General features: G+C 44.5%; 1 protein-coding gene across 4 annotated transcripts in view; it reads right to left on the bottom strand.

Annotated features, from left to right (window-relative positions):
• FAM193B (family with sequence similarity 193 member B) overlaps nt 1-19,039 on the bottom strand; it is a 43,676-nt gene extending 24,637 nt beyond the window's left edge. For all 4 annotated transcript variants that reach the window (XM_044450909.1, XM_044450908.1, XM_044450910.1 and 1 more), the window contains exon 1: nt 18,808-19,039. In XM_044450909.1, the coding sequence (XP_044306844.1) occupies nt 18,808-18,972 (165 nt within the window). In that variant the 5' untranslated portion in view covers nt 18,973-19,039. The remainder of the gene's footprint in view (nt 1-18,807) is intronic.
• Nucleotides 19,040-23,099: the final 4,060 nt, after the last annotated feature.

The following is a 23,099-nucleotide window of genomic DNA, read 5'->3' as shown; positions in this document are numbered from 1 at the left end:
CTATTTGGGGATGCCATGCTTGTTGTCTCAGCACTTACCCAGGCTCACTCTCACGTTTTCTCTCTCAGTGGGCACAAAGACTCTAGAGATATTTGCATTTTTTCTAGAGATGTTTGTGCTTTTTTGGTAGAGATATAACCATATATACCAGCATATAAGAGGACCCTTGAAACTAGAAATAGCAAAGCAAAACTTGGGGGTTGTTGTATATGCCTAACATATGACATACAACAGAAAAACAGTCCAAAATACCAATCTCATCTTATACATGAGTTGCCTTATACGTCAGTGTACACAGTAAGCACAATCTATGGAATGCGCTCCCCAAAGAGGTCCACCTGGCGCCGTCGTTGTTTTTCGGCGCCAGGCGAAGACCTTTTTATTCAAACGTCATTTTAATTGTTAATGGTATTTATTTTATTCGTGGGCCAGGGCGACTTATTTTATACTGTTAACTTGTTTTATATTGTTAATTTATAGTATTTTAATTGATTTATTTGTAAGCCGCCCCGAGGCTTCAGCGAATAGGGCAGTATAGAAATTTTCTAAATAAATAAATAAACTTCCTGTAAGATGTGATAAAGTGGGCTAGTCCATAGAAGCTCAAGTATGTTAGTTTTTAGGGTCATAGGACGCTTTGTTGATAACATTTCTCTGAGTTGATGCTTGTGTGGAAGATACAGACATATTGGTGGGGCATCATATGAGAAGAGGCCATTCTTCCAGACTGTTAATGTTCCATATGAGTTAGAAGGGTTGGTAGCAGACTTCAGGCTCCATCCCCAGGATCTCTGCAAGATGTTTCCAAGTAGGGTACTGGATGCATCTCATTACTAGTGCACATGCATGTAAATGCATGAATATAGGCAGCATTCAGTGCACAGCTGGCTACTTATGAACATTACTTAAGACCACCCTATGTTCTTCTGACATACAATTATTTACTTTAATATATTACATTTATGTTCCACTTTCCCCCCAGAGATTAAAAATATTTTTAGTCTCACAACAATCTTATAAGGCAGGCTAGGCTGAGGAGACGTGATATATGAAGCATTTACTGTGTCTTCTCATTGCCAGTCTTGTTAGGCTGTTGTATATTAGTGATAGAGTCTGTCACTCTTTCTGAGCGGGTATGTGTACAAAAGAGAGAGAGAGAGAGAGAGAGCACTTTTTGATGTGTTTATATTTTCTGTGTTTATGCTATAGTGGGGGAAGCTTTTACTTATATTTGAGTTCTCTGCCATGGAAGAGATTCATCATTTTTCCAATCGATTTCAACTAAAAATGTACTAAAATGTTTCTGGATAGTTTTGCATTGTTGACTCTGTATGTGCATAAAAATGTCATGTGCAAGTTCAGTTCTGGAGGGAGAGTAGGAGGGCCAAGCATAAATGACTAGTTCTGGGACCCATCATAGCCTTGATCTTCACAGCCCCAGAATCAAATAGTCCTGCTCAACCATGAAGCTAACTAAGTATACTCTCTTGCAGTCTTGCATGTACTGCATTCAACATTGCTTTGAGGACTTCGACAAAAATATGATGGATACCTTTTTTACAAAAGCAACCCGACCATCCCATGAAAGTCAAGATGCTGTGGTTCCCATAGTACTGTACCACCTATAACAGGGGTCTCTATACTGAACCCTAGTTATAGTACAGGATAGTGAAATATTTCTAAAAAAACCTACATATACCATGGGGTTGGAGACCCTTTTGGTAAGAAAAGGTCTGACACATAATTTCACTAAGGGTGGTGCCTCAGTTTCCAAGCACCCAATCACTTTAAATTGCCTGTTAGGGCCAGAAAATTGGGTGCTATATTGTGTTCTCCACATTTTTTTAGTATGTTAAGTAACCATGTGTGAGGAAACTGCATGCATTTCCCAGGGGATTACTCCTCAGATGTAACATTTGACAGAATCAAAACTTCTCTAAGTAGCATGGCACTTGATTCCAGACTAGCACAGTTCCCATTGGGTGTTGTCAGATTTTTAGCCATTATATTCAAATGCTTTTGGATCCATCTCATTCTGTGGGCTTCGAGAAACCCTTTCACATAAAACATAAGCCTAAATTGGTTCCTACAGAGAACATGAAAGTCATATTCCTTACTCACTCAGTTGTCCTACAAGCCTTTCTCTCAACCCATGTATATTTGATATTCTCACAGCACGCAACTACCTCTTATGATAGATGGTACCAGAGATCAGAGAGGCTGATATATTTGGATTCCCAAGGTAATAATCAACTTCAACCCCAGAAAAACAATTCAGGAGTATTTCCTGTTAATTCTTCAGTAATTTGCACTTACACCTAGCTTGGGACCTACCAATGCCATATGCAGCCCAATCAGGTATATGCTAATTTTTAAGGAAGGCCCCTTGCATTTGATGGGGCTTGCTCCCACATAAATGTGCCTAAGAGGGCAGCTTTGATCTTTTAACACTAATTTTGTAAGTTTCTGTATATGCTACTCTTATCTTAATGTTATCCTTGGCCTTCCCTCTCCACATGGCAGGACTCACAACTCTTCTTATAAAAAGTTACTCGAAAGGAATGCAATCCTACCAGTATCACTCAGAACTCTCTACAAATATCATCAAGGTTGCAGGCACATGGTGCAGTACACTCACGTACTCTAGTCTAAGACATATCTCCAACTTTACTATCTGGTACACAGACAATAACTCACCTTCACAAAGTAAAAATGCCCAGAATCACCTTGAAAATGAAATGAAGTCTATCCCAAATTTCTCTAGCAAAACACCACCCATAGCAGCTAGTGGACAGAACGACCACAGTAAGACTGGGTTAAATCTATTAAGAGACTTCCTTCAGTACACTGAATCAATTCTGGACTTCTTTCAACCAGTTTTATCTTAAACAGAAAATGCTAGTCCACCTCAAGTCAGAAAACAAATAAATCCACCAACCTTATAAAACAAGTACTAACTCCAGCAAAAAAAAAAAAAAAAAAGTATTTAGAAAAGTAACATTCACACAATTACTCTTTAAAGCATTTTTTCCATCCCATCCCAGCTCCCAAAACACACTATATAAAAGCCAAAGTCTAACCAGAGTTGTATTTATAATTTCAGTTGGCCCTGCACCCAACCAGCAAACAGAACAACCGAATATACTCAGCAAATCCTCAAACACTTTACATAGGATAGCCACCTTTTAGAAGAATTATACAGGAGAAGGTGAATACTGTTTTGCTCTCTCCAGTCTCTGAAAGTGTGCTTGGAATATAGCTAGGCCAAAGAACCTATTTTTCTTTAGAATCTATTGTAGAGTTTATTAACTACCAATTGGCTCAAATACATGCAGCTCCAAACTGATCCTGGGTGTAACAGGTTCTAGCTAGTTTATGCTATTCTTCTTGCTAGCACTAGAGACTATATTAAGGCATGAAAGGAAAGTAGTAAGCCCCTAGAGAAGCCTGTTTAGATACTTAGGGAGTGAGGGTATATGTAATAACACAGCTAGTTCTGATTTTCAGTGCTGCTGCTCTGAGAGAGGCTGCTTTTCCTGTAGCCTTCAAAAAATGAGCCTATTTTTCTTGCTTGTGTCTCCATAGCATAAAAGTGAATCCCCTCTATAGCATAGCAGTCCTGGAAGATGAACGTTGAGATGCATATCCCCACTGGGACTGTTTGTTGACTAGTAAGGGACTCGCTTTCCTAGAGGTGAGATACTATCTTGTTGGAAGAGCCAGTTGGTCAAGTGGAGAGGCTGAGGCTAGACAGCATCTTCCCATCTCTTGTGAATGGACTAATTTTGATTCTCCTCACCTGTAGGAAACTGTTACCATCTCAAGTGTAATGGTGCTCTCCAAGGTGTGGTTGATTCACTTGCTGTTTAGAAAATGAAGCACACAGGTGTTTAAAGTAGGGAGGCTTGTGAGGGTAAAGATAGGGCAATATTCATCTGATTTAGGGCTGCAATTCCTAAAGCTGAAGAGCTATCAGCCAGACCTCTAGCTGATTTTACCTGGAGGAAACGTTAGTTGGTGAGGCTATGACAAAAGCATATATACTATTTTTTTTAGAATATTTTAGTTCTTGCATATTACTGTAACAGGGCAATAGCATAGTACTCTAATAAGGAACTTAACAGTAATGTACTTTGTATGTCAAGATCCTAAGACAGCTTTATTGTGGTCTAGTAACATGTAGTTTATTAAGTTCATTATAAAGAGGCAGATAAACAGACTCACTTTACTTCAGCTGACAAATCTGAACAAACAGTGAAGGAAGCAAAAAATGACTATAGTAAACAAAAGGGCAAGTAATCCGTCCAGACAATGAATTATTTTATTTGACACTTGGTTCTTACTATGATGATCTGATATAAGTTGCTTTGAAAGCTTTGTTATGACTACAGTTTTTATTTAAACATCATTTTAATTGTTAAAATATATGATCTAGCCAGGACAACTTCTTCTTCCTTCTCTTTTCTCCTCCTATATTATTTATTTACTTATTTTATACTGTTAATTTTCATTTTATATTATTATGTTTGAAACTCAGTGTATTTTTTGTATTTTTGTATTTAATGGTAATTTATTATGTTCTATTGTATTTCAATGTATTTTATTGTGTTGTAAGCTGCCCCGACGCTTTGGCAAGGGGTGGCATAGAAATATAATAATAATAATAATAATAATAATAATAATAATAATAATAATGGGACCATGACCTATTTTTCCATATCAAAGAATAAAAAGGGCATCTATTTAGTTGTGTCTTGGCAGTTAACACAAATGGTCATATACAGTGTTAGTCTAACTTAGATCTAATTCATTTCAGCAAGTCTACTGCAAATAAGACTAACACTGGGTACAACAGGTATATGAAGTCAAGTTATGTCTCTTTCCTGCTATACAATCTAAATTTTTAAATCTGAGCACAGCTTCTGGCTTTGAGCACAGTGCATAACTGAATGGCAAAGGGGATACAGGGGAGGAAAGAATTCCAGCTGCAAAGCTCAGGGAAACAAGATTCAAGGTGGATGTCAGAAAGTACTTCCTGACGGTTTGGACTCCTAGGGTATAGAATTGGCTTCCACGAGAGGTGGTTGAAGCTCCATCAGTGAGGGGGTTTAAGGATAGGCTGGGCATGCACATCTTAGACAAGTCATGAGTGGAGCTGGCTGGAGCCAGGGGTCAGAAGAGATGGCCCAGGAGGACCCCTCTGACTTGCTCTGTTTCTAGCTTTACAAATTGTTGGGGAATGGCAGTGCTCTACACTATATGAGCAGTCCAAACATAATGCATTAGCACTGTTTAGTGTTTTCTTGCTCTCAAACCCTCTCCCCTCTTCATAGAATCACAGAGCAGTAGAGTTGGAAGGGATCAAGAAGGCCATCACGGCCAACCTCCTGCTGTTGCAGGTCACCAATTTACACCATCCCACTCAGATGACTGTCCAATTTCACCTTGAATGTCTCCAGTGTGGGAGAGTCCACAACCTCTCTAGGCAACTGGTTCCACTGTCGTATTAGTCTGGCACGGAGGAAACTTTTCCAGAAATTTAGCCTGATTTAGGGTTGTGGCAGCTTGACTTGATTATTCCGTGCCCTGGACTTTGGTATCAGTGAGAAGAGATCTTGCCCTTCTTCTTTGTGACAGCCTTTGCGGTATTTACATAGGGATATCATGTCCCCCCCCCCCAGTCTTTTCTTCTCAAGGCTGAGCATGCCCAGTTCTCTCAGTCTCTCCAATGTTTCCAAACCCTGGACCATTTTTATGGCCCTCCTCTGAATGCCTTCTAATTTTTCTGCATCTTTCTTAAATCTTGGTGCCCAGAACTGGAAACAGTATTCCAGATGAGGTCTGAGTAGGAGGAGTACAGGGGAACTACTACTTTTCATGATTTGGAAGTAATACTTCTATTATTGCATCCAAAATACCATTTGCCCTTTTTGCAGCTGCATCGCATTGTTGGCTCATATTTAGTGTGTTGTCCCCAATAACTCCCAGGTCTTTTTCTCTCAGTTCTGTTGAGCCATGTATTCCTCATCTTGTATTTATGCATTTGGATTCTTTTTCCTAGGTGGAGGACTTGGCACTTGTCCTTACTGAATCTCATCCTGTTGCTTTCAGTTCAGTCTATCAAGATTGTCCTAGGTCTTTGCTCTGTCTTTTAGGGCGTTTGTTATTCTACCCAGTGTTGTATCATCTGCAAATCTGATTATCTTTCCTTGTATTTCCTCCTCTAAATTTGTTGTATCTCTAAACTATTACATTGACATCCTTTTTAAGCAATGCCTTGTGCGCCAGGGGAAGGAGAATAGGAAGAACTATCTTATGTTTCCTTTGTGAAGATGGGCTTGCAACCATTCTGTTATTGACTATCACATCTAAAATGCTAGCAATTTAAGACTGATTTGCTATAATTCTCCTGTCATAGAATTGCCTGTGATTCTGTGCTCCTTTCTTGATGGGTCATCTGAAACAAAGGAGCAATTTAAGGACCCAAACCTGTGAATGGATCAAAATGGCTAGTAGTAACAATGGAATCTTAGTGTAGGCAAAGGACAGAGACCTTAAGTGAAACATATAAAGAGAGCAAGTCAGAAGGGGTCTCCCAGGCCATCTAGTCTGACCCCCAGCTCCAGCCGGCTCCACTCAAGACATGCCGACCATGTGCATGTCTAGCTTATCCTTGAATATCCTCACTGATGGGGCCTCCACCACCTCCCGTAGAAGCCCATTCCATACCCTCAGGGTCCTAACCGTCAGGAAGTACTTCTTGGCATCTAAATTGAACCTTGGTTCCCTAAGTTTCGCTCCATTGCAGCACATGACACCTCCTCACATATCTGTATGTCGCCAACAGATCCCCCCGAGTCCCCTCTTCTCCAGGCTGAAAAGACCCAGTTCTCTCAGTCTCACCTCTTATGGCTTTCCCTGCAAATTGGCCACCAACCTTGTGGCCCTACGCGGCACTTACTCTAACCTTGCTATATCGTTCCTGTAACGAGGGGCCCAAAACTGAACACAATACTCCAGTTGCGGGTGCGCCAAAGTCGTATAGAGTGGCAACAATACCTCTCTCAATCTAGAAGCCACACATCTGGCTATGCAAGCAAGGGTTGCATTCACCCTCTTGACCACCACACCACACTGCTGCCTCATGTTTAGCCTGCAGTCAACCAGTACCCCAAGATCCCTTTCACAAGTGCTGCTCTCCAGCCACTTGTCCCCCTAACCTGTACGTATTACACTCATTCCTATGCCCCAAGTGCACTTATCCACATTGAACGCCATCCTGTTGTCTCCTGTCCATTTCCATACTCTGTCCAGATACTTTTGGATCTGGAGTACCTGCTCCTTAGTTGTGCCCACTGCCCCGGTTTTAGTATTGTCTGCAAATTTGATCAGCAGACTGGTCACCCCTTCTTCCATGTCACTGATGAAAAGAATAAACAGGATTGGTCCCAGGACAGAACCCTGGGGGGACCTCACTTGTCACTGGCCGCCATCCTGATGATTCCCCACTAGTAGTTATTCTCTGCTTTCGGTCAGTCAACCATGCCATAATCCATCAGACAGTGCATTGGTCTATCCCAAAACTCCTCAGTTTCTCAACCAGGATATCATGGGACACTTTGTCAAAGGCCTTGCTGAAATCCAGGTAAACCTCATCCACTGCATCCCCTCCATCTAGCCACCTTGAAACCTTGTCATAGAATTCCACAGGGTTTGTCTGGCAGGACCTGTTTTTGCAGAAACCATGTTGTGTGGCCACCAGCCTCCCTTCCCTATCTAGAATCACTAGATCTCTCACTATTATGAGCCTTTCCATTGTTTTTCCTACAATGGATGTAAGGCTAACTGGTCTGTAATTCCCCATGTCCCTTCTACTACCCTTTTTGAAAATTGGGACCACTGACGCCACCCTCCAGTCCTCTGAAACTTCACCCGTTCTCCACAAGGCCTCAAAAATGGAGGCCAGCGGGCGTGAGAGAACCCCTGCCAACTCTCTAAGTACTCTCAGGTGTAACCCGTCAGGGCCTGGCGTCTTTGTAATGTCCAGTGCCCTGAGGAGCCCCTCAACTTCTAGAGGGGGTGACTCTAATCTGTGCCCCTAAGTCCCCAGCCTCATCTAAACTCCCATGCGGATCTCCCCTGTCCTGCTTTGGGGAGAACATAGAGGCAAAATAGTCATTTAGCATCAGAGCCTGTTCCCTCGCATCAGTCACTGGATCCCCTTCCTTCTTATTTAGTGGTCCCACCACTTGTCTCCCCTTCCTCTTGATATTTACATGCTGAAAGAAGCCCTTTTTGTTGCTCTTGATATTCTTTGCAAGTCTCAGCTCATAATTTATTTATTTATTTTATTTAAGCATCATTTTAATTGTTAATAGTATTTGCTTATTTTATCTGGCCAGGGCGACTTATTTTATATTGTTACTTATTTTATATTGTTACTTATTTTATATTGTTATTTTTTGTATTTTAACTTTATGTTGTGAGCCGCCCCGAGGCTTTGGCGAATGGGGCGGCATAGAAATGTTTTAATTAATTAATTAATTAATTAATCAGCCTTAGCCTTGCGAAGAATCCTTCTGCAACGGGGCTCCTCCTCCCGGTATACCCTTTTGTCTATTTCCCCCAGTACCCATTTTCTACGGAGGTTCCTCTTTCGTCTAATCCCTCTAACCACCTCCTTTCGCATACATGGCGGCACTCTCCTCCGCCTCCCCACCTTACTAACTAGAGGTATCGTGAAGGCTTGCGCCTCCAAAACCTCCCTTTTGAGTGCCATCCAGCCCTCTTCAACTCCCTTGCCTTTCAGTAACCTATCCCAGAAGACTTTCCCCAGTCTGGCCTTCAGTTAGCCAAAGCTGGCTGTCTTGAAGTCCTAGCTTTTAGTGCTCGACCTGCTGCGCATCCCCATTCCCCTGATTTCAAAGCAAAGGATGGAGTGATCACTTGCATCCAGAGCTCTCCTAATCTGTACCTCATCCATCAGCTCCTCCCTGTTGGTCAAAAGAAAGTCAAGGATGCCCCCCGCCCATCACCTCTCGGACCCTCTGAGTGAAAAACCCTCCCTCTATAGCATCTAGGAAGCGACAAGACCTGGCTTTCACCTCTGAGATTGTCTCCCAACTAATATCCGGGAGACTGAAATCTCCCATAATTACTCTGTCCCTCCCCCGAGATATCCTTAGAATCTCATCTTTCAGGACATCATCCAGGGTCTCAAGTTGACCTGGAGGGTGATAACATACCCCCACTGTCAGGTCTTTTTCCCTGTCAAAACCCCTAAGTTTCACCCAGACTGCCTCTGCCGAATCCCCATCTGTGCTGCATTCTCTCTCTCTGCATCCTATCCCTTTCCTGACATATAAAGCCACACCCCCACCCCTCTTTCCCTTCCTGTCCTTTCTAAAAAGATGATACCCCTCTATGTTCACATTCCAGTCTTGCCTTTCATCCCATCAAGCTTCCATGATCCCCACCAGGTCATACCCTCCTATTCCCAGGAGAGCTTCAAGCTCTTCCTGCTTATTACCCATGCTCCTAGCATTGGTGTACAGGCACCTCAACTCCTTCCCACAGCTTCCTTTCTTTGGAATCCCCAGCCTCCTCCTTCCTCCCATCTTCCCTGATACTGGCCTCCTCTTCGTAGGAGTCTTGTCAGCCCCTGCAGTACCTCTAACACCCTGGTTCCAGAGCCCTGATCCTCTACCCTCACTTGTCCAGTGAGAACAAATTTCTGGGGGGCCTGAACCTCCACCCCGGCTCAGTTTAAAGTCTTCCGGACAAAGCTCACTAGAGCATTTCTGAAGGATGTTTCCCCCATCCTCGTTAGGTACAACCCATCCTTTGCCAGAAGTCCATTGGCAAGAAACCAGGTGCTGTGGTCAAGGAACCCAAAACGTTCCCTCTGGCACCACACCCTAAGCCAGTTGTTCACCTCAGCGACCCTCCTTTCCCTGCCTGGCCCAAATCCCCAGACTGGTAAGATAGATGAGGAGGCCACTTGGGCCTTTCAGTCCCTGAGTTCCTTCCCCAAGGCCTCAAAGTCCCTGGTGATCCCACCCATGCCCCGCCTGGCTATGTCATTTGTCCCCACATGGAACACCAGAAGTGGCTGGTGACCCCCAGAGCGAACAAGATGCTTCAATCTATCCTTCACATGCCATATGCGTCTGCCCGGCAGACAACAGACCTCCCTTGCCTCAAGGTCAGGGAGGCACACCGCCGCCTCAGTGCCCCTCAGCGGGGAGTCCCGCTGCCATCTCTTCCCGGTGGTGGTAGGTGGCCATGCCCTGGCCCTCGCCTCTCCTGCAGTGGCCACCTGGCCACATGTGGTCCCAGGCTGGGGCTCTTGCTGGTCCTCCAAGTCCTCATCAGCCCCAGCCTCCCCAAGCAGAGAGAACCTGTTTCCCAGCTCCAGATTGGTGCCAGGAGAAGGAGGCCGTGCTGGCCTCCTCCTCCTGTGGGTGACATACCTCTATGTCTCCGCAGCTGCTCCTCCCATGGCCTCTCCCTCAACCCTCTGTCCAGAGGGGGGCTGCTCGGGGGGGGGTGCCTGGAGAGCTCTCTCGGCCCTCAGGCACCTCACCTCCTCTTCTAGCAGGGTCACAAGCTTGCATTGCGGGCAAGTATATCCCTGCCTCTCCTGAGGGAGAAGGGCGAACATGTCGCAGCTGTTGCAGCGGACAGCAACACCTGTGATTCCCACCAAGGCCATCTCCTGGCCTGACACTGGGAACCCCTCAGAGACCCTACCTTGTTTCCCTTCCTTGTCTGTCCTGCACTACTCTTCACTCACCCAGTTCTCCCAGACAAAAACCCACACACACAAGCACGAAATAAAAATTTAAAATGAAATAAAATAATCCTTAAGGCCTTATTGCAGTGTCTTTCTGTCTAATCTGGCTTTTCATCAAGAAGTGTGTGGGGACTCCATGTCCTTTCAGCAGGTGTAAGCGCAATACCTGAACTGTGCATTTCTTTATAACATCCCAGGATTTGAAAAGCATTTTGGTACAAGAGTTACTAATACCTGTATGTGCATACTGGAGCAAATCCCTACTGCAGGAGATTTGGCATCTGACTGGCTTTTTGAAACTGGGAATTTAGAAACTGGTTCAGAAAGTTGGTTCTGCTTCAGCCTCTTTCCAACTCAATGTCTTAGATGTAAAAGGTTAATGACAGCTCAATTCTGGAAGAAAAAATGTGCACATCTCTCAACATTAAAAATATGTCTGTGGGGGTGAGGGCAAAGCAACTTGCATCTATAGCTCTCACTTCTTGGCTTATAAGCATATATGGCCTATTGGGGGTGAGAGAGCTATCCACATACTTGTGCTGCTAGAAGTGAAGGAAAATGAGATGTCTCGTTCTCTGCCCTCCTTCCCTCCATTGCCTTACACAGTCTGTTCAGGATAAAAGAATCCAATCTTGCTGTCCTCCAGCAAAAAGCTACACAAAGAGCAAGAGTATAGAGGTGAGAGTGTTGAACTGGGATTCAAGAGACCTTGGTTCTAGTCCCCACTCTGCCATAAAGCTTACTGGGTGACTTTAGGCCAAACATCAGCTCTCGGCATAAGCCACCTCACAGAGCGAGGATACAACAGAGAGGAGAAAACGTAGGTAAGTTGCCTTACATTTAAAAAGCGGGATATATGTAACAAATAATAAAAAGACTGACTTCTAGTAATTAGGACCAAATAGCAGCAAGTATTTGTATATGTGCCACTACATCTTGTTTACACTGACATCAGCATTGTGCCATCTCTTTGTCTCCTAGACAAATAGTGGTAGCAGCCGAGTGGTCTGCCCCTTTGTCTGAAGGAGGTGGGGCTATCCTTGAAGACAGTTCAGAAGCTGCAGCTGGTGCAGAATAGCTGAGATTCGTAGGTCTGAACATATCAGACCACTTCTGGCCTGCCTGCATTGGTTGCCTGTAGGCATCCAGGCCCAATCCAAGGTGCTGGTTTTTACCAATAATGGCCTACATGGCTTGGGACCACAACACCTGTTGGAACACCTCTCCCAACTCTAATCTACCCTGCACTGTGATCAAACTCTGGCCTTCCTGAATGCCAACCCCACGAGAGGCTTGGAGGATGGCAACTAGGGGGAGAGCCTTTTCTGTGCTGGCCCCCCTTCTTTGGAACAATTTCCCTATTGTGGCTTGCCTGACACCAAATTTGACATCTTTTCAGTGTCTGGTCAAAACAGCCCTCCATGTGGAGGCCTTTTAAAGATTTCTTGGTTATCTAAGGGTCTGAAGGGATTATCCTGGTATTTCTTCTTGCTGGGTCTTTTTATTGTATGTATACTGTATTTTTCAGTTATTTTAAAGTAATGTTAAGTCTTCTAACATAGTTGCTATTTGCACTGTATTCTTATAGTTTTGTTTTGAACCTTGCTGTAAAGTCTTCTAACATAGTTGCTATTTGCACTGTATTCTTATAGTTTTGTTTTGAACCTTGCTGTAAACTGCCCAGAGAGCTTTGGCAATGGGGTAGTATAGAGGAGGAGAGGAGGAGGATGATAATTTGATCCCTGACTATCTCTGTCAAGGACAGCCAGTACTACTGAAGTGCTGCTTGAAGTACCAGCTAATCTTTTCCTACGGAGTGGCAGGAAGAACAGTGGCCAAAACATCCACTGTTTGTTCCACTGCCTAAAACATCACATGAGGGATCTGGTTTGAGGATTAGACCCCGGTGCCCCAGATGTGCAGCTGGTTGTACATAGGTGCTTGCTACACGGTCTTCTGCATCTTGTCTGAACTGCCAGTGCCTTCCACGATCATAATATCAAGCATCCATCACAGCAAACTGGAGCACCTAACACTAGTAAGCGGAGGAGAGCCTCACATGCGGCATTTGCAGCTTGACTCTGCAAAAGAAAATGTCACAACCTGGAGGTTTCATATATTGTGCGGAAGCGTTGGAGCCATTAGTTCTCTAAGGTAAAAAGCAGAAAAGCAGATCCAGTCCCCAAACTGTGGCTTTGTACCAAGCCAAGCACTGTAGTATTCTCATGCAATGCTTTAGTTGCTGGCATGCAGTTGGCCATTTGGGTGCTCACCCAGAGGCAGTTGCCAACTGCAAGGCTGACTTGGTGTGACAGCTGCTGAAAAGAAACATACAAAAATAACTCCACTTAATGCACCTCTGGATCATGGCCCTGGATAGCAAGACTATAACTGGTACTTCAATTGAGAGAAGAGGATTTGTTAAGCAGCTCTGTTCATTCAAACTGTTGGTTTGTCTGTTGTCCAATTCAATGGGAAGTGAACAGGAGTCAGTCAAAGATGGTGCAACAGTTAAGCAGAAATTGGTCTGAGTACTGGTAACTAACTGCAAACAAGAACCAGAAGTGATAACAAGGCAGCATTCTGATAGGAAGCTTACTCACTGCTCAAATTCCAGTGACAGCAGTCACCTTTTACTGCTTAGGGCATCCTGAAATTCAGCTGCTGACAGTTATGCCTCTGAGAAGTTTTATCAAAAATTAGGAACGATCTAAATTTCTTCTGTATATTAAAGCTAATGAACCTGTTTGCAATGCTACACAATGAGATATAGACAAGTACTTCCTCTATTCTACACTATATGGAAAATCAGAATCCTACTGTAAGCCTGTGGGATTATTATTATCATTATTGTACTAGCAATGGTAGCTTCCTTTCCAGCACTTGCTCGATATTAACTCTGATGTACTATCTGGCAGCATCCCTGTTTTTTTCTGCATGGAGGACTAACTTTCTTCTTAATTACTTTAATTAGACTATTGTAAGTTACCCTCCACACAGCTCACTAAGAAGTGCTGTGAAGGTCAGCTCTGCCACTGCACTATTAATTGGTTAGAAAGGAACAGACAAGAAAAACTTGCCTCACTGTATGAAATCAGGGTTGTCAGTTTCAGTGCAGGTTCCTGTGCCTTTAAAATCTACTTAGAAATGAGAAGATCTGTAAATGCTGTTTCTCTAAGGGCTGCTGTGAGAGAAGATGCATCTGCAGACTTTCCTTGCTACACAGCTTTTAAAGGCACTGAAGCTCTGCTCTGGATGCTGTAAATGGCAAGAATCAACTTCCAGTTTGCTCTGTACCAGTTCCCAGTTTGCTGCAGAAGCCCTCAAATAGAAGGGATAATATATGTATGGGGGCTGTATATGTCCAGATTCTATATGCATTTATCAAAGTTTAGCTTTGCTTCAACGATGCATAAAGGAAGGAGAAATGCTGTCCCTAAATCTCACTAGATAGCCTGCCAAGTGTTCCTATAGCTGCACTGTCCCTTTCACAGAGTACTTGTAGCAGGCAGTCTTCTGTTTATCTCCTCTAACTCCCTGAGCTACTAATCATTATATTTCTTGATTAAATGAAGAAACATTTGGCTTGATATAAATGAAACTGGATATAAAGCACTTTGAGCATCTAAGAACACTACAGAAACGCTAAATGTTAATTTTATTCCTGGTGATGCTTACAAGCATACTATCTAGTTGAGTCTGTTAGTGTGTCCTCATCTTATGCTCAGAACAAGGGCTCTGATGGAGACAGGACAAGGACAACAAATGCAAAATCTATACTAATTCACTCTGTCTTCAGCTTTTCCTTTCTGAAACTTTAATTCTTCTGAAGGAGAACCATGAAAACTCATCTGATCACCTGGAATTTCCAAAGCAATAACAAATCACTTTCCCATAAAAGTGGGCTGAATTTTCATGACTGGATGTACAAGAATCATCCAGAAAGCAACAAGGGTGAAATTTTAATTCAGTGATTCTTCCCACTGCTACCTCATCCCTACATTGTGTCCAAACAGATAATGACCCCTTCTTATGGCTCAAATGCCACTGCTTTTGCTCACTAGGAACATAAGAATCTGACATAACCAATGGTTCATCTAGCCCAGTACTGTCATCACAATGTCGACAACAGATTGTCAGGGCTGTGCCGTGTATGCACACGTGTATGTGGGGCAGGGGGTACTCCAGTCCTACCTGGAGATAACAGTGACCAACCCTATGATCTTGCAATTGCAGAGCATATACCCTCTCACCAACATATGGTCCCTCCATTTTACTCATCAGCAGTGCTCTGCGAATATGTTTGTAATGCCTGGGCACTTCAGATGCTGCAACTTCCAGTCTTGAGGATTTGTTCCCAAAGTAGCACTTCTGGCCAATCTGGATTTGGAAGCCTATTCTGGGCTTCCAACTTCCACTGCAACTTTAAACTACATTTCACTATACTGGGAACTGTTAGTGCCATAGCTCTGTCAATTGCTCTTAAGCCAGCAACAAGCTAATCTTTCCAATGAGTATTATGTGTTTAAAATATGGGAGATACAGAAATGGCATCATTATGAAATGGATTACAGTAATAATAATGGATCTTAAGAAAGTTGCAAATTACCTTGTGCTTAACTGTTCCTGTCTTTAATTTCTACTGTTGTTCTACTGAATATCTCAATACATTCCAGTATCCTTTGCCTGAACCAGATGATTTCATAAGCATCTTTCTTGATAATGGAGACTAACATCATTCCTCAGCATTTGGATTTAGGCCTTTGAAGGCCTACTGGATACAAGGCTGCTTTAATGTGTGTTTTCCACAGGTGTTTCTGCCAGTCAGCTGCATCTTCTTGATAACATTCTAACACAACGGTATGACTGAACCTGAGTTGTAACCTCCACAAGGCAGAGGTAATGACATTACTTCAAACAGGTAAATCATATAACTCAACTTAGATGAAGATAGTCATGCAAATTCCTTGAACAGATAGTGGGTTTACTCTGCCCAATCTGCTCAAGGCCCAGTTCCTGCACTGGCACTACTTATCATTCCAGGAGTTTGGCAAAGGGCTCACTCCACAAGATGTTGGAAGAGAAGAGTGTCTGTAAAGTGAAAAGTGGGGTTGGGTAACTTGTATCCCTACCTACTTCAAGGTGGCAACTCTCCATTTCCCAACTGAAAGCAAGAAACTGTGTAACTCCCTAGTTGTCTTCCCTCCCAGAGTCATGGGATACAGTGCCATATTTTTGCATGCATGTGAGAAGCAGCAAGAACTCATGCTTTCTTGCAGAAGAGAAACAGGGGCAGGGACTGAATATTACCTAACTTTGCTACAGGTAGACAGACCAATGCCAATCCCCAAGTGGCCACACTGCATCTTAACTGACCTCTTTGTTGTACATTTTCATACTGGTCTTTTGAAATTTAGTTTTCCACGAAGACTGAGGCACTACATAAGCACCAAGGCGAGAAATTTCAGGTGATTATTTTATATACACTTACTTGGCAGTAAGCTTCAATTAAGTGCTCCCAACCCTACCATGATGCATTGTAGCAAGGAGCTCATCTGTGCACTCATTTCTATTTTCTGAATTACAAAGATGGCATATTCTGCAGGGGGTCTGATCAATACTTGATTTAGAGGGTCCAAAGAAGGACTGGCTCTGTTATCTTTTATGCCAGACTCTTCCGAATATAATTAGGTGGTTGGAGGGCACAGCATGGATAAAATCAGGGGAAATGCAGTCAAGTTGTCACAGATGGAGGCTTCTGAATTTCATTAAGGTCCCCACCTTTTCACCCACAATTTGAGCACTGAATCAGGCGCTAATGCACTGGCATTTATAGAAAGCTAGGGTAATGTAGTGGTTAGAGTGTTAGACTGGAACTAGGGAGATCTGGGTTGTAGTCCCCCTGCTTGGCCTTGAAGCTTACTTTAGCTGGTCACTTACCCTTTCCCTAACCTTACCTCCAGGGATTATTGTTGTGAGGATAAATGGAGAGGAGAGGAGCATGTAAGATACCTTCCTTGTAAGAGGAGAAAAAGAGGGATATAAATCTAATGAATAAATAGCCAGTAGCTGCTGCAGTAGCCAGTAGCTGCTGCAGCAGGTGAAGACTAGGAGGCATAAGCAGGCAGGGAAGGGTTGCTGCCCTCCTGGCACAGTGGGACTACTTTCAACCAATGCAGTGTGACATTCTTTATGCACACTGGGCCACATAAATATCATTTGGAGTGAATGGCATCCTGTCCATGGTTAAAACTGGTTCTGTGCTTATTTCATTTAAAATCCCCATCAAACAGCCTTTGATAGTCATGCTGTAGAATGTGTGTAAACAAGAACAGAAGCCTGGCCCCTCAAAAGGCTGAGAACGTCTTGTCAACTAGCTCAGTATGTAGGCAAACCCTCGTTTTCGCATATTCTGTACAACTCTGGCTGAGGCTCCTGCAGGTCTGCTGTCTGCCAACAGCAGCCTGGCTTCCCAGAAGGCTAATTCCACAATCCTTAGTTAACACAAAGCTGTCCTGGGGATTTGCCACCTCAGAGTACATGGCTAACGGTAGAGAGAGCGCAACTGTCTGCCTAGTGCCAGTGGGGGTGATGCAAGCAATCCCAAACCAGGCCCAGTGGGCACCAGACTGGCTGCTGAACATCCTCCTTTGCCCATGCCAGGTTCTAGCTCTTTCTTCGGCTCAAACTGCATTCTGCTTGCAGCACAGCTGCTGTTCAATTGACCCACAAGAACCCTGTGTCACTGTGCAAATTCACCCTAATGTCAAGATCCAGCTGGGAACTCAGTTGTGGTTGGAGGGCAGGACATCACTTACTGAGTGACCTTCTGCAGAGTACTGGTCAATGCTGTCTGCTGTCAGTTCTGAGTTGCCTATCCACACATCTCCCACCCACCATCACTGCAAAACAGCTTTAAATCTCTTTCCTTGGCAAACTGCACTAGTACCTACTCCACTGTCATGGAACGCTCTCTTTGCTGCTTAGTAAAAGTCTGGACAGCACAAGATCCAGCTGACTGTCTCACTATGGGCTGGGAGGGGATGCATGCATCTATCTAAAACAGGCCCAGACACAATCTGAAGGACAAGATGCAGCATGGTCCCAGGGCAGGGCACCACAGAAGAGCAGATGAAACAGGGATAAGGGCTCAAAACATAAATGGAAAGTTGGGGTGTAGGTGCTGAGCCTTTGCAGGCATTGATGGAGAAGGCCTGTCTCAGTTGGTCTAATAAAGATGTAACAAGGAAACAGACAAGATGCAGCATACAAAGAATGTGTAGGTGCTCTAGCAAAGAAAGCTGGGTACCTGGTTTGGGTGCTGGGGTTAATACAGTAAAAGGTGTATCCAACATATGGAATACCACTTCCCTGAAGAAGCTAGAAACAGACACAGAAGCAAAAGCACAAGCAGCCTTCTGCATTCTGAGCTACAAAATGCCCTGTTCTGTGAAAAGGTGGCATGCTATCTATAAGTACAGCATATAGGGTCTGAGGTGTGTCGCTTGAGCGCCGTATGTAACAATGGGCTGGGTGAAAGAAGACAGCACTGGGCATTGGGGTAAGTATCTGGGCCTGACGTGTGCTGGATATACGGGGAGCAGGTGGCTTGAGCGAAGGGGTGGGGGAAGCTAGAAGACACACACACGCACATACTCTGCTGGGTCATGAGCTAGACAAGCCCTGATTCAAGGTGGATGTTGAAGTGACTGCAAGGAGCCCTGTGGGTGCCGTGCTACATGCATGGTGGGATGGGAGGGTGCTCGAGCAAGGTGCTGCGGGAACCGCATTCAGGAGGGCGATTCCGGGAGGTGGGGGAAGTGAGGACGAAAGGGTACCTCGGATGGCTGCGATCAGAGCGCAGGAGGATGAGTGCAGTGGGGATCTGGGTGAAGGGTGGATCGCGCCGCAGATGGATGCGCCGGGGCAGGCGATCTACGGGCAAAGGGGTGTGGATGCAGGCTCGGATCTGGGGGCAATGCGTGATAGGGGGGCGCGCGCGCTCCCGGTACCTGTGAGGCTCTGCCCTGCTCCGCGCTGCTCGCCGCCGCCGCCTCGGGAATCTCTGGAAGGCCGGGCCCGGCGGGGGGCGCGGGCGGTTCGGGGGGGGCTGCTCCCCCCGCGCGCTCCCGTCGCGCCCCAGCCGCGCCTACCGCCTTATTCCGCCTGCGAGTCATGCCGGTCCCGCGCCCCACGCTGTCGCGCTCTCGCTGCCGCCAACGCCGCTGTCGCTCCCCCCTGCTGCCGCCAACGCCGCCGCTGCTACTGCTTTGAGACAGGACAACAGCCAATATGGCGGCGCGGCCCGTCCGGCCCCTGCCCGCGGGGGGAAGCCTTCGCCGCCATCGCCGGAGCGGGCAGTGCCTGGGCAGCGCGCCCCCCAGCGGTTGGAGGAGGCGCTGCTGGGACCGTTCCTTGACAGCGAGCGCGTGTGGCGAGGAGGCGCGGAACCGGCGGAGGTGGATGAGGAGCTGCTCGCTCCTTTCCTAGGTTGCCCCGGGAGGACCCCAGTCAAAGCCCGTGTAACTGGGAATATCGGAACCCTGCGCAGGTTGCTGAAAAGTACACTTGCGGGTCGCCCAGCCTGCGCGAGCAGTACCTTGCTCATTTGAAAAAAGGTACAAGCAAACACAGCTTGAACCTTCCACAGCCTCTCCAAAGAGCTTGTCTGACTGAGCGTTTGCTTTTCTGCTCACCCTTCACCGTAGGCCTCCGCTGCTTTCCCTCTCGTCTGGACTAAATAACAGTATGTTTCAGTATTACAGTGCATCGTGTACACAGATACACTCTGCTTGCTGGGTACGTCAATCCCCGGACCTCGCTAGTTCTTAGCCTATTAATTCCGGGTTGCCAGATGGAAATTTAAACAACCCAAAGGAGTGTGTGTGTTAATTTATAAATCTATTGCATAGTTTTGATATGGCCAAACTAACTATACTATTGTTATCAATGATACCATTAAAGATTTATTTATTAAGAAAGAAAGAAAGAGAAAGAAAGAAAGAAAGAAAAAGAAAGAGAAATAATATATACTAGTGCATTCTAGTACAAACTTAGTTGGTTTGGGGGTTGCATCTTAACAAACAGGAAATGAACATACCTGAATATCATGTTGATATTTTTAATAACTACCAAATGTTAATAACACGAAATGTTTGGGGGAACTGTTATCTGCAGAATAGCTGCAACAACTAATCTTGAGCCAATAATTTGATATTTGTACACTGGATGTTACTAGTGCACTTAATGGCAGTAATCCTATGCCCACTTGGACACAATGTCCATTGAATTCATTGAGACCTGAGTGAGAATTGGATCAAACCCAGAAGAAAATCATCAGCTGCTGCCAGAGCAGCCCTGCTATGCTCTTGGGTAAAGCGACCTGCTTCAGGCAGCACCATAAGAAGTAGGAGCTGAAGAAGATAGATGAAGGATGGGCTGGTGCCTGAATGGCAGAGCAGGCCTTTGTTGTTAGCGACCTAGGCTCGGGGCCAGCTTCAGGTAATAATATGTCTTAGACTGTTGTGGATTGTGGAGGTAGACTGGTTTTTGTGTTAGCTTATTATTCTATTATAGTGAAAGCTCCAACATTAGGAGAGGCTTTAGTTTAATAAAGTGTCACTCCATGCAATATCCATCTTAAGTCGCCCTGTATTGAGAGCCTAGGGAGCAGTAGCTGGTTGAAAACCCCCCATACTAAGCACCTGTAACACATGCTATCTTTACCTTTTTAGCTTGTGCAACTAAAAATGTCAGATGCAATCCATAATTCTGTTGCATAGCAACTGTGTACACCTCCCCCCCCCAGCTCCAATATCTCAAGCAGCATTGATGGTGAGTGTGCAGCCGCTGGGATGTGAGGTATCCTTGACATCTGACATTTAATAGGGTTTGACTGTGTGAACTAACACTGGAGGGTCATTGACACTGCAGTTCTGACTTAGAGATGGGCACATCTTCAGTTCATCTCAAATTCTGAGAATCTCTCCAGTTTTAAGTGTGGTTCTTCTTGCACTGTGAAACTGTATCAAAAGGAACCCATAGCATTTTGTGCATATTCCTCTCAATACATGCATTTTGTATGCGTTTTTGCTTTATAGGCATATTTTCTAAAAGCATGTTTTCAAATATAGGTGCTTTTGTACACTTTTTAATTGAAGAACTTTGTTGCAAATGTGTAGAAATGCAAATTCCAAAAGATAATTTGAGTCTTGGTTCACATTGTGTTTTGAAGGTGTGAAATTAAATAAATCAGCCTTAAAATAGACAAGGCTTATATTCAAATGTGAACTGAATTATTTCTTCAACCATCCGAATGGTGCCTTATAGAATTGCAAAACACATCTGTAGCATGCAAAACAGCCTGAAGTGTGACCACAAATTAGAGGTGGATGCTACTAGGAGGAAGTAACTTTATTGCACTGAGCTTCACAACAGAAAAATCTCTGTACAAGACTGTTACAGATCAGGTGGTGACCCATTTAGATCCAGGCCCTTTTGCATGATTTTGATTTTCTAAATATATTTCAAATAGGATTTAGGCCTGATTTTAGCACCAAAAAGGTATCATTTTGTGAAGCTGATTGGTGGGAGTTTTAGGACAGATAAAAGGATGTACTTCTTCACACAGCATATAGTTAAACTGCAGAATTTGCTGCCATGGGAAGTGGTGATGGCTACCCATCTGGATTTAAAAGATGGCTTTAAAAAGGGACTGGACAGATTCATGAGGGGGAGGCTGTCAGTGGCTACTCTCTTGGCTGTGTGCTACCTCCCTTACCAGAGGAGGCATTGCCTGCATATACCAGGTGCTGAGGAGCTTGGGCAGGTGGAGGTCTTGCACCCATCCTGCTTGAGGGATCCTGTGGGCAACTGGTTTGCCACTATATGTATGGAGAGCTGGACTAGGTGGACCTTTGGTCTGATCCAACATGGCTTTTCTTATGTCCTTATGCGGGATCGCATTTGTTGGGAAAAAGACTGGGTCAGCACAGCCATTGATTGAGCTGTGCCGCTCAGTAGCTTTCAGTTCCATCAACCATTATTACTTTTGGAGAGGCTGAGTATGGATGATACGACTTTACAGATGTTCCAGTCCTATATAAATGGCCATTTCTAGAGGTAGTGCTTCTGGATTTATCTTTGTCCCTGTGGCATTTATGCTTTGGGGTCCTGTAGATTTCATCTTATCTTCCATGCTATTTAACAGCTAAATAAAACAACTGAGTGAGGTCATCCAGTGTACATAGCCATCTGATGACAGGCTATTGTATCTCTTGTTTTCATCAGACTCAGGTGAAGCAGTGGAAGTGCTGACTCACTGCCTAGCCATGGTAATGGACTTGATGAAGGCCCATTAATTGAAGCTCAGCCCAGACAAAATGGAAGTACTGCTGGTGGGCAGTTCGTCTATCTGGATTAATGATATTCAGCTTGTTCTGGAAGGGATTATGATTTGTAACTTGTATGTGTGAGCTTGTAGATCTTTGCTGTTAGAAGCACAAGTGTCCTCTGTGGCATGGGACACCTTTTACCATCATGGAGAAGTAATAGCAGGGGGTGAGCAGAAGGTCATGTTTATTTATTTATTTAAAATATTTATATGCCATCCTGTCGCAAAAAGCCTCAGGGCAGCTTACAACATAAAATATAACATAAATAAATTCCCGACCCACACTGGCTGCAGTTAAAAACATAGAAAAGACAATATTAAAATATTGCTAGAATAAAAAGGTCTTAACCTGGCACCAAAAAACAAATAACGACAGAGCCAGGCAGACCTCTCTGGGGAGCGCATTCCATAGGTGGGGCGCCACCGCAGAGAAGGCCCCCCTCCAGGTTCTTTGCCTCCTAATATCTTTCACGGAGGGTTCCCAGAAGAGAGCCTCTGCTGCCGATCTCAGGGGGCAGGAGGGACATTGTTTGGGACATTGACTCTCATAAGTAGCTGCCAACATGGCCAGTGTTGAGCAATGTTGAGAACTGAAGTCCAGAACATCTAAATATCTACTTTCTGCTCACCTCTGATTTACAGAACTTCAAAAAAGTTCATGGATATGCTTCCTTTTTGGCATATAGCCGAGGGCACCATCTTTCCTTTCCAGGCAACATTAATGTGACTTTTCCTACCAGTGTAACTTCAACCTGCATTTATTTTATGGTTGCTAGCCAAAATGTAAATTGAAGCAGGAGAGATCTACTCTTTCCATTTTGGAGGCTGGTTGGCTCTCCAGAATTGAGCTAGTTGGCGTGAATTTCTTAAGAGCTTCAAAAGCCCCTGCTGGATCTGCACATATCTACTTGC

The sequence above is a fragment of the Varanus komodoensis genome, unplaced genomic scaffold, assembly GCF_004798865.1.
Source record: "Varanus komodoensis strain SLA01 unplaced genomic scaffold, ASM479886v1 scaffold6_1, whole genome shotgun sequence".
In the NCBI taxonomy this organism is placed as follows: Eukaryota; Metazoa; Chordata; class Lepidosauria; order Squamata; family Varanidae; genus Varanus; species Varanus komodoensis.
Note: the sequence above shows the minus strand (reverse complement) of the source record. Positions and strands in the feature narration are given on the sequence as shown.